The 12378-nt window shown below is 40.2% G+C and overlaps 1 protein-coding gene across 1 annotated transcript; it reads right to left on the bottom strand.

Annotated features, from left to right (window-relative positions):
- Positions 1 to 8223: 8223 nt before the first annotated feature.
- Positions 8224 to 12169, bottom strand: RNASE10 (ribonuclease A family member 10 (inactive)). The gene is made up of 2 exons (XM_019430636.2): positions 12063 to 12169; positions 8224 to 9717 (listed from the first exon to the last, which is right to left on the bottom strand). Exon 2 carries the CDS (start codon positions 9710 to 9712, stop codon positions 9065 to 9067), a length of 648 nt encoding a protein of 215 aa, XP_019286181.2. The 5' UTR covers positions 9713 to 9717; positions 12063 to 12169; the 3' UTR covers positions 8224 to 9064.
- Between the last annotated feature and the right edge of the window lie 209 nt (positions 12170 to 12378).

Raw genomic sequence — 12378 nt, 5'->3', positions numbered from 1 at the left:
AATAATGGGGGCATGGCAACAGTATCCAGAAGCCAGATTTAAAGGATTGCACTGACCAGTTTGGGGACAGATTATATAACTCCTTGAACAAAACAAGAAACCATGAGTTCCTATTGATATAAATAAATAAATAAATAAATTAATTAATAAATTAAAATGTGAAAAGGAATTAAATACTTCCAGTTTCAAAGTACATCACCACAAAATATTTATTACTTGTTGTTAGTTACAAGAGAAAAATAATAACTTTTTAATAGTAACTTTAGTAGAGAAACCTGGCAAATTCTGCCTTAATCAAGTGAACAAAGTAAACATCACTTCACTGATTGCAGTGGGAAGAACACACATCACTTCTATGTACAATCTGATTCTAATCAGGACAAACCCACAGTGAGGGACATTCTACAAAACTGGCTGGGGCGCTTGGGTGGTTCAGTTGGCTAAGCATCTAACTCTTGATCTCAGTTCAGGTCTTGATCTCACCGTTGTGAGTTTGAACCCCAACCCCATGTTGGGCTCCACGCTGGGGGAGACGCCTACTTAGGAAAAAAAAATAGGTACAAAATAAGCTTCCAAGGAGTCAGTAATGAATCAAAGAAAGCCTGAAGATCTAGATCAGAGCCAAGGAGAATAAAGAGACATGACAGCTAAAAGAAATACACGATTCTGAATTAGATTATTTTTGCTAAAAAAGGACGTTTTGGGGACAAATGGTAAAGTTGGAGTAGAGTCTCATTATCAACCATAGCCAAACTATGGAGAGAGCCCAAATGTCCATCAACTGATGAATGAATAAAGAAGATGTGGTATTTATATAATGGAATATTACTCAGCCATCAAGCATGAAATCTTGCCATTTGCAACTACGTGGATGGAGCTAGAGTGTACTATGCTAAGAGAAGGAAGTCAACCACAGAAAGACAAATGCCGTATGACTTCACTCATATATGGAATTTAAGAAAGAAAACAGATGAACATATGGAAAGGGGGGAAAGAGAAGAGAGGGAAACAAACCACAAGATACTCTTAAAAATAGAGAACAAACTGAGCGTTGATGGAGTGAGGTAGGTGTGTAGGAGGTGGGCTAAATGGGTGATGGGTATTAAGGAGGGCACTTGTTGTGATGAGCACTGGCTGTTGTATGTAAGTGATGAATCACTGAATTCTACTCCTGACACCAATATTGCACTGTATGTTAATTAACTAAAACTTAAATTAAGAAAAAAATGTGAATAGAGTCTGAACTAGATGGTAGCATAACATTAGTGTTAATGTCCTGGTGTGGACAGTTGCGTTGCGGTTATGTAAGCAAATATCCTTGTTTATACGAAAGATACACTAATGTATTCAGGGGTGAAGGAGCAAATGGTTTAGGAAAAAGCATTCTTTGTACTGTACTTGAAACTTCTCTCTGAGTTTGGTATTATTTCAGACACCTCAAAAATATTTTTAAAATATAATAGAAAACTGCAATAATATTTCATTTCAATCATGCTTTTAAAGATATATATGTTTGTATGTATATTTGCACATATAAAAGATAAAAGTATATGTCCCAAAACATTGAGTGATTAACTTTGAATAGTATAAGTACATTTGACTATGACTTTCCTTTGTTCTGTATTTTTCTAATTATCTATGATGAATTTTATTACCTTTTTTCTTGATTCATTAAATCGCTATAAGAAAAAGTAGAAAATACAGATGTACAAACAAAAAAAATAATCGATCAATTAAAAGTGACCTAAATCTCATCACTGAAAGTTAACCACTGATGATATTTTGACATATGTCCTTCCAAGATTTTTTACATATATATATAGTGGAATCTTAATAAACACACATATATAAACAAACACATATATATAAATAAACACACACACACACACACACACACACACACACACACACACACATATATATATATATATATATACATATAGTGGAATCTTAATAAACACACTATAAACTTTTTTTCATTGAACTTATCTACATTCTTCCATGTTAATAAATGTAGGTGTTTATTATCACTTTAAGGTGCTAAGTAGTATTTTACTGTGGCATTACTATTACTTATTTAATGATCCCTGTTATTGGACATTTAGGATTTTCCACTTTTTACTATTATAAACCATACTGCATCCTTGTTCATATAATTTTATGCACTTGCCAAATTAAGTCCTTAGGATAAATTATGAAAAGTAGAGTCCATGGGTCAAAGAGTATGAAAAAAAATTTAGGAGCTTTTACTGCACATCATTCTTGGATAATTTCACATCTCCCACCACAAGAAAAAGGAAGTACAATTACCCTCTGGAACTATGTATCAGTTTACATTCTTACAGGCCAGGACATCATTGGATATTGTCATTTTTTTTTCTTTGTGAAGAACTTATATAGTTCAAATAAATAATAATCTTTAACATTTCTGGAGACATCTTGATATACAGATGCATTTCAAAAGTTTATAAATGTCCTGGAAGTGATAGATAACCTGTGGGTTTTAACTAAGTTGGTAGGTCAATTATTAGTCGTGAAGTTGAGGGAGTATAATCATTCTTTAGGTCCCAGATAAAGAAAAGAAAATAATGATCATAAATAGAGAAATGTAAAACACCACAATGAGCCATTCCAGAACAGAAATCTTTCATTTCCTAACTATATTCATCACTTATTGCTGTGTAACAAATTACCCTAAAACTTAGCAGCTTAACGCAACAAATATTTATTATGTCACAGTTTCTAAGGGTCAGGAGTTTGAAAGCAGGTTAGCTGGGTGTTTCTGGTTCAGGGTTTCTCATGAAGTTGCCATCAAGATTTTAGCCTGGGTTACAGTCATCGAGAAGCTTTGTTGGGGCTGGAGAATCCACTTCCAAGAGAGCTCATTCACCTGGCTTTTGGAAGAAGCCTTGTTCCTTACTAATATTACCAGGAGACCTCAGTTCCTCACCACAAGGGCTGTTTGAGTGTCCTCATAAGACATGGCAGCTAGCTTACCCCAGAACAAGTGATTCAAGAGCAAGAATAAGGAGGAAGCCTTGGTTTTTAGTTTTTATTTTTTATTTTTTCAGCTTATCTTAGAAGTAGTATGCTATCGCTTTGATCACAAGGTGTCACATTCGATCAACTAGAAATGAATCACTGGGGTGCCTAGGTGGTTCAGTTGGTTAAGGGTCCGACTTTGGCTCCAGGTCATGATCTCACAGTTCGTGAGTTCGAGCCCCGCATCGGGCTCAGTGATGACAACTTGGAACCTGCTTCAGATTCTGTGTCTCCCTCTCTCTCTCAGCTTTGCCCCCCTCTCTCTCTCTCTCTCCCTCTCTCTTTCTCTCAAAAATAAATAAACATTAAAAAAAAAAAAAGAAATAAATCACTAAGTTCAGCCCATACTTCAAGACAGGGGAATTAAGTTCAGTGAATATGTAGACATTAAATCACCACAGTGACTAGAAACCATGAAGCTCTTATCAAGGCATCTCTGGAAAGTCTCAGATATTGATGACAAGTGGCTGACTATCCCCAGACCAAGAAAATTGGAAACATGGTATAGTGGTAACACTGTTGATTTAAGGGTCAGGAGATCTAGACCATCTTTCTCTTAAGTGGTATTGATTAGTTATAAAAGGAGGATCAGGACATATCAGGCAATGTTTGAGAATGGGCCATGCAAAAAAATATGAGTTCAATTTAATACATATACATTGAGCACCTAAAAATGTATGAGGTATTGTTAGTTCTGCTGAAGATATTCCTCACTTGCTGATAAACAAGAACCAGAGAGGTTACTTGCCCAAGATCAGATAGTAAATGTTTGAACTTGGATTTGAACACAGGCTGTGAAGTTCCATATTCTCTGTGCCTAACTAACCATGATGCCACCCTGACATTCTAGAGTCTACCCTGCCTGCTTGTTTGCCTGAAGTAATCTTCAACCTGGGCCCTTGGCCTTCAGCTCCTTAGAGACTTTCAAGTAAAATGAGTTCTTTATTCTTTCCTAGAATACGTAGGTCCTAAAGAATCAGCTTCTTTCAAGGCTTGCTCTTTGCAAAAGTATTAGGCCAGGTGGCCAAAAAGCAGATCCTATGATGGAAATTCTTGAGTTAGTAATTCATTGAGAGAATACTCTCAGGAGATACCTGTAAGGAAATAACTGAAGCAGGATAGGGCAGAAGAAGAAGTTGAACAAAGATGTGATTTTAGCTAAAGTCCAGCCTCAAACCTGACCCCGTGGAGAGCTCTGGAACATAACTGACATAAAATTAAGGCAAGAGGAAAAAAAATTAAGGTAAGAGGTCCAGGTTCTTGTTCATCTGTATCAATCAGTCATTGGCTATGAGCTACCCTGATGGAAGGACATAACTCTTAGGCATCACCAATGAGGAAGCCCCCCTCACCCTTGCCCTCTTTGGGGGTGATTCCTCAAAGAAGGGTGCAACTGTGCTGGGGCAAAGGATATCTGTCTTTATCATGTGACCCTTTGGAATCCCTTTCCTTTGCTTTGGAAATACATTCTTCTAACCCCAGTCTCCTAATGGAGTTGTTTGACGTATGTTGGTCCTTAGCCAGACCAGCTTTCCAGAGCAGTGCCACGTACTGGATCAATTCACATCATCTCCCCTCTTCCTTTCACAATTTTTCCCTATGGGTCTCATTTGTGGATATGCTATAATGGCAGACACAATAACTGGTTTTAGTTTTTTGCTTTTATTAAAAAAAAAGAATGCATAACCAGTAACCAGCACACTGCTGAACCCTTGTAAAAGAGTTCATAAAGTAGAGGCACCTGGTCCATTGAGTGTCCAATTGAGTGTCCGACTTTGGACACGAGTTTGAGCCCCACATTGAGCTCGTTGTTATTGACGTGGAGCCCACTTTTCCTCTGTCCCTCTCTCTCTGCCCCTTCCCCCCTCTCAAAAGTAAATAAACATAAAAAAAAACCAATATATCTTTTAAAAAAGAATTCATAGTGAGTACTGTTTTCTTGTTGCTTTTCTTGTCATCTTATAAAGGTACTGAAACTCCCACTCATTCTTTGAAGCTAAAAATTTTATACCCTTATATATAGGAATGCACAATAAGTTCATAAGGGTATAATTCCAGACACTAGTCTCACATCAGTGATGGAGATCTGACACTTTCAAACAGTGGGGCACCCACTGCCTCCTAAAATCCTGTATCCTGTACAAATAGGTGAAGAGCTATCATGCCCTATGAGCTCTCACAATTTCCCTCATCATGCCTTCTGCTTAGCCTTATTTCCACCATATTCCTCGTCTCTTTTATTCTTCCCCTAAATCCATATTTTACTTGGTCTTTGAGTCATAAGTCTAATAAAGAGACAGTGTTATAGGCTAGAAGTAGCAGAGCAGTAAGAACATGAATGAGTAAAAGCCTCCCACAACGCATCAACTCCAAGAGTCAGTAGTGACCACTGGTGACTCAGAATGCTAAATTCATACTGTGTCTGGGATGTGTTTTAACAAATTCATATGTGAGCACCATTCTGGTGACCCACTTTCATGTGAACCCACAAAAGAAATACCATGCCAGCCAGAGGGAGTGATCCACTTTCCAGGCCACCCTCCTAGAACCAGGGCTTGGCTTTAGGCCTCTAGGATGACTGTGTATGTGCAAGTCTCAGAACTCTTGGAGAGGCAGCTGGTTGGCCCTACACATGGGATAGGGGAGCAGTGCCCTCAAGGGGATAAATGGGACTAAAGCCTACACAGGTCCCAGTTCAAGCTCGGAGCACCTGATCTAGATGGTACTGTTGGTCCCAGTCAGTACCAGACACAAGAGGAGGACCTCCTATGTGAAAGGCACTCCAAAAGTGTAGTGTAGTTCTGAGGGGTTGGGCCCAGGGCAGAGGCCCTGTTAGCTGAGTTCTAAGGACTGCACTAGCCCCAAGTATATAAATTTTGTGGCTATCCAAGGGATGGAATTTGAGGAGTTTTACAGGACCCCACATATCCACATAGTAGCCAACATGCCCAAAATTCTAAGACATGCCAATGGTATTGCATTTTGTATTATAGTACTGCTTCCAGATGGAGCCTGTCAAAATGCTTAGGTGCTTGGGGCACCTGCGTGGCTCAGTTGATCAAGCGTTCGGCTCAGGTCATGATCTTGTGGTTCTTGAGTTTGAGCCCTGTGTTGGACTCTGGGCTAATAGCTTGGATCCTGCTTCGGATTCTGTGCCTCCCTCTCTCTGCCCCTCCCCCTGCTCATGCTCCTCTGTCTCTCTCAAAAATAAACATTAAAAATTTTTTTAAAGAAATGGTTAGGTACTCAATGAGCACCGAGCCCAGCAACATCACCACCAAATGCAGCTGCCACTTACTGAACCCTATTATGGGCCGTTTAACCTCATATAATTCTCATAGCTACCCTATGAAGTAGGTACTATTATCTCATTTTACAAAGAAGGGACTGAAGTTCTGAGACCCAAGAACTATTATCCATGATCACAACTGCTTTTAAGTGTCAGAGCTTCAATTTCATGCCATGATTATATGATTCTCAAGAACTGGCTCCTTTCTCCTACAGCAGCATATCACATGAGATTGACTTATAGTCTAAACACAGATTACTTTATCATCTTATCTAGTTGTTAGTCTTTAAGGTAGGCCCAGTGATAGCTATACTAAATGAACAAAGCCAGAAGAAAGGCTTAGAAAATTCTAGGACAACTTTTCCCAACTAGAAACATAAGTTCTAGAAGATGTTATTAAATGATTAAGGGAAGGGTGGATTTCATGGTAAAATCAATTTAGCAATACTGAATATGATCTGAACTCTGCCTATTAGAGATTCACAGCCACGCTAATAGTAAAGGTTGTGAGATCTGCATAAAACAAACTTAACTCTGTTTCACCCAGCATCTCCCAAATCATTTTCACATGTCTGTTAACAGCCTTTGACACCAATTCACAGAAAAACTGCTGTAAGAGGAATTGTAACAGAAGCCTCAAAATGCTTGGATTCCACTTGGTGTGCAGACCCAAACTCAGACTAATTGAATCGATATCCCTGGAATTATACTTATTGGGATTATATGTGTTGTATTTTTAACAAGGAGATTCTAATGAACAGCCAAGGTTGAGAGAAACTTGTACAGGGTGTTCTGAAGATGATGTTTCAGTGCCTTGCAAATCATAAAGTGATTTTTTTGGCCTTAGTCCCTCCCTTCCAGCAGCTTATTATGTTCAGTGCTATATTACCCAACAGGCAGAGTAAGATCACTAGCAAAATAGGGGCCAAAAAGAAAAAGAGAATATTAGTGAGAGCAAGGAGATTGATTTTGAAAAAAATGTATTTATATTTTTTTCAAAAGGATTTGTGTAGTAATTTGGGTAAAAATCCAAACTTTGTTGAACTTTCATATAAATGTACTATGTTTTAGTTGGGTTTCTTTCTTTCTTTCTTTCTTTCTTTCTTTCTTTCTTTTCTTGAGATGGAGAGTACACAAGCAGGGAAGAGGGGAAGAGGTAGAGGGAGAGAGAGAGAGAGGGAGAATTCTAATCAAGCTCCATGTTCAGTGCAGAGTCTGACATGGGGCTCAAACCCATGACTCTGGGAACATGACCTAAGCAAAAATCAAGAGTAGGACGCTCAACCAACTGAGCCACCCAGGTGCCCCAGGTCTCTCTCTCTATCTCTCTCTGGGTTTTTTTTTTTTTTTTAAGTATTTTGGGTAGAATCCATAATCATCCAGGATGTTGGGCCTCTAAAGTCACAGTCTGGCTCTGTGTTCATGTCCTGAGAGAAGGACTCAAAACCTAGAGATTCTCTCCTGAACATCGTCTCTCTCTCTCTCTCTCTGTCTCTCTCATTTTCCTATAGTATATAGTACATATGTACTTATCACAAGACAAAGAATCCAGAATCCAGGCCCTAACCTCTAGTGCGTTGAATTTCACCCTTTGGGGTCCAGGAGAGCAAACTGAAGGGTGCTGCAAATCGGGAAGCAGCAAATGAAGGGAAGGGCAGGAACACCCCATTTGAATTATAGATCAACCATTTATAAGTGGGGTGATCTTGGTCAAGGTGAAATTGGCCTCTCTGAGCCTGTTACTTCTCATCTGTAAAGTGGAGCTTATCTACTGTCCCTCTTTATAGGGATTATGTAAAACCAAGTAGGTGACAGCATCTAGTAGAGTGTCCACATAGAAGGATAGCTTCCTTCCTGCTTGTCTGGAAGAGAAAAGAACACATTGAGCCCTCTGAAATGTGAATCAGGCTACTCAGCAGTTTTTATTGACTGCATAGTGTTTGACAGGGGTCAAAAAACTTGCTCCTCTTGAATGATTCTATGTTTCATACAATTTTTATAACTCCTGAAAAGGTCCCAGATAATCAACAAGCAGATAATCAATAAATGTGCCAAAGAAGAAAGAGGAGAAACTTATAATATAGTTGCTTCTACAAAGATGCTTATGACTTCATAGGGTCATATATTGTATACTCAAATTAATTAAAGGCTAATTAAATCATGTATACAGGTCCACAATTCTTTACCTGAAACTTATATTTTGGGTAACTCAAGAAAAAAAATCTTATCCACATGGTTCACCAGATGCAGTCCTACAGTCCTAGATACAGTCACTGATTTGCTTCTGCAGTGCAGGGGTGCTGTGTGGAAAGCCCAAGGGGCTCACGTGATTGTCCTAGAGGCTCATGGATCACAGGGAAGGACATGGGACTACAGTGAGCTCCTGTAGTCCATATCCAAAGGCAAACATACCAGGGAACAGACTGGTCACAGCAGATACTAGAGAATCTCTTCACTGATCCCTTTCCAGGGCAGGAGTGATGGAGGGCCTGGAGAGACCATATATCATTACCCTATTTTGCCACCTGTAACCCCAGCAAAAAAAAATGCAGGGTGGGTGAAACCTAGGACAATGAAGAATTGTGTTTTCAGGGGACAGTGGTAAGGAATAGGTCAGCCTCTCTTCCCAGAACCTTTTTTGCAGAACACCTAACAGGAGGAAAAGGGTATGAGAAGGAAGTGGGAAGGAAGGGAAAGAGGAGAAGGGGAAGGGGAAGAAGAAGGGAAGTTGCTTCATTGTCCAGACATCACCTGGACCTTCATGTCATTACAGGATATAATAATAAACTTTTCAAAAATGAAAGTGAGGTAATTACAGTGAGGAGTGACTTGGCCTGGTTTGGATAACTTGCAGAATGTCAAATCAAAAGGACGAGAGCTTTTGTGGCATTTGCCTCCCTTGAGTTCACAGGCAACAACAGGATTATTACAGACAGCTCTGACTGTATCTAGATCCTCGTGGATGAATGTGTACTGGGCTATGCATGTGTGGTTGTGTTCCTTCACCTTGTGTGCCATCAGAGCATTGCATTCCCTGGCCATCAGGTCAAACCTGAGATAGTCTTTGTTGCTCTGCAAGGGAGCTTCAGCTCTGAGCATCTTGTTCCCTCCAACTTCGTCTTCACCAAGGATTGTCTCTTCTGGCCAGCCAGGTTGCACTATTCCTTTGCTGCTAAGCAGCATGGTTTCTGTAGTTCGGATGCCCTCTCCTTTAGTGGCTTTGGTGTTGTCCTCTGAATCGCTAGACAAAAACTCACTCAGGGGCTCATCACTATCCTCGAGGACTGCGGCAGCCATCTGAAGTCCCAACCCCAGACCCACCCCCAGGCCCAGTAACAGCAGCAACATCATAAAGAAGATCTGTACCAGAGTCAGCTTCATCTTTCCTGGAGGGAGAAGGGAAACAGAAGGACTGACTTTGAGATGAAAATTGGCTCCATCGGGGACCCCAGACTCCCTAAACCCTGACAACTTGGTCTTTGGGGTCTCCTCTCCTTTCTCCGCACTACCCAATCCCCTCAAGGGAGAGATTCTTGCTTGTTCTTTTCCCATTTCTCTGGTCACTCCCCACAACATTCCTGTTGCTGTGTGATAAGCCACAGCTTATCCTGCAGAACAGGAAGATGGTGGGGAGAAGCAGCCCTAAAATTGGTTCACATATGGGGAGTCAGTGGGGAAAGTTGACATCCAGTGACTCTTAAACAGAAATTAGTTCCAAATAACCCAAGAGAATGGTTGAGAAGACAAATAAGTACAGTGTCACACTTTCCTTGAGAGAAATTCCTAGAGAAAGCCTTATTCTCAGTAAAGGACTAGAATTGTCATAGGAGACGATCTCTCTATTTTTATCCCAAGTCAGTTTTTGCTCCTTCAAGCATCTATTACTCTCCTTTCTACCCACCCCTCCCCTCAAAAGATAAAAAGAAATAGAAGAAGTACCATGGTCCATTCTTACTCCTAAGCTTAGACTGTGTGGTAGGGACAGGTGGGGTGTTGGCAGGGAGGCTATGCCCAATTTCGCATCCCAGGACCCTGTTAAAACCACATGATGTCATGCCAGAAACCTTCTACTACTAAAGATCTCTTGGGGCACCTGGGTGGCTCAGTCGGTTGAGCATCCAACTTCAACTCAGGTCATGATCTCACGGCTTGTGGGTTTGAACCCTGGCTCGGACTCTGTGCTGACAGCTCAGAGCCTGGAGCCTGCTTCAGATTCTGTATCTCCCTCTCTCTCTCTGCCCCTCCTGCCTATATATATATATATATATATATATATATATATATTCTTATATATATTCTTTATATATAATATTCTTATATATATATTCTTATATATATTCTTTAGCACTTGGATATTTCCTGCTGATTAGTTTTGTACTCTCAGAGAGGAAATGGAGTAAGAATGAAACAAACAAAAAAAACCCAAAACAACCAAACAACTGATCTTCTGGGGTTCCCCTACTAATAAAGATCCCAATGAGTGCTGAGAGTAGGAACATGTATTTTTGTCCTGCTAGGCCAATTTCATCCCCCAGTCAAAGAGAGATCTTCCTGGGGTGCCTGGGTGGCCCAATCGGTTAACCATCTGGCTCTTGGTTTTGGCTCAGGTCATGACCTTGCGGTTTCATGAGTTTAAGCCCCATGTCAGGATCTGCATTGGCAGCACATAGCCTGCTTGGGATTCTCTCTCTCCCTCTTTGTCTGCCCCTCCCCCACTCACACTATCTCTGTCTCGCAAAACAACCAAATAAACTTAGAGAGAGAGAGAGAGAGAGAGAGAGAGAGAGAGAGAGAGAGACCTTCCCTACTAGAAAAGAAAATTGCTGTAAAGAGCATTGAGACAATTGATAAAATTAGAATATAGTCTGTGGAGTAGATAAGAGTGTTCTATCAATCTTTGATATACTAAAGTTGAAATAGTATACTATGATTATTTAAAAGAATATCTTCTTGGGGCACCTGGGTGGCTCAGTCGGTTGAGCGTCCGACTTCGGCTCGGGTCATGATCTCGCGGTCTGTGAGTTCAAGCCCCGCATCAGGCTCATGCTGACAGCTCAGAGCCTGGAGCCTGTTTCAGATTCTGTGTCTCCCTCTCTCTGACCCTCCCCTGTTCATGCTCTGTCTCTCCCTGTCTCAAAAATAAATAAGCGTTAAAAAAAAAAAATTAAAAAAAAAAAAGAATATCTTCTTAAAAATGAAACCTGAAATATTAAGGAATAAAGGGGTACAATGTTTGCAACTTACCCTCAAATGGTTCAAAATATAGGTTATATGTATGTATATACATGCCTTTACAGAGAAAGAAAGAAAATGATTTTTTTTAATATAGGGGGCAAGTTTTTGTTTATTTTATTTATTTTTAAAGTTTATTTATTTATTTTGAGAGAGAGATAGGGAGAGTGAGGGAGGGGCAGAGAGAAAGGGAGAGAGAGAATCTCAAACAGACTCCATTCTGTCAGCACAGAGCCTGACTTGCGGCTGGAACTTATGAACTGTGAGATAATGACCTGAACGGAAATCAAGAGTCTGATGTTTAACTAACTGAGCTACCCAGGTGCCCCAGGGGGAAAGCTTTTAAAATTATGTATCTGAATAGAGAGCATTCAGGAGTTCTTTGTAATATTGTTGTAACTTTAAAGTAAAAAATATGTCAATATTTAAAAAAATTTTTTTTAAAGTAAAAGAACTTCCCATGTTGTTCCCTAGGGCACTCAATACCACTGTGACTTACCTCCACACCTAAGTAGCCTCAAAGATTTTTGTGTTCTCCTGTTCCCCAAGTTCTTCCCTCCCAGGGTTTCCTTCTTCCTGAAAAGTGACCTGGATGCTCGTCTGTAGAAAAATGGTTAGCTCCTGCTGGTCCATGTGCTCTTAAACCCAGACTTAATTCCCAAGCCCAACCTCCTTCCATTCCTCCCACCAGCACTGAATAAACACACTCACCCAATTCTCTCTGCTCCCACAAACACTTTGAAGTAAGGCTATTTGGACATTGAGACAGACCCAGACGTCCAAGGCAGGAAACGTCTCCAGCCTAGGAAAGTCAG

Source organism: Panthera pardus, unplaced genomic scaffold, assembly GCF_024362965.1.
Source record: "Panthera pardus isolate Hobbes unplaced genomic scaffold, ASM2436296v1 HiC_scaffold_24, whole genome shotgun sequence".
In the NCBI taxonomy this organism is placed as follows: domain Eukaryota; kingdom Metazoa; phylum Chordata; class Mammalia; order Carnivora; family Felidae; genus Panthera; species Panthera pardus.
Note: the sequence above shows the minus strand (reverse complement) of the source record. Positions and strands in the feature narration are given on the sequence as shown.

Excerpts from the sequence above, each read along its gene's own strand:
- RNASE10 (XM_019430636.2), bottom strand. The coding sequence starts at position 9,712 with ATGAAGCTGACTCTGGTACAGATCTTCTTTATGATGTTGCTGCTGTTA.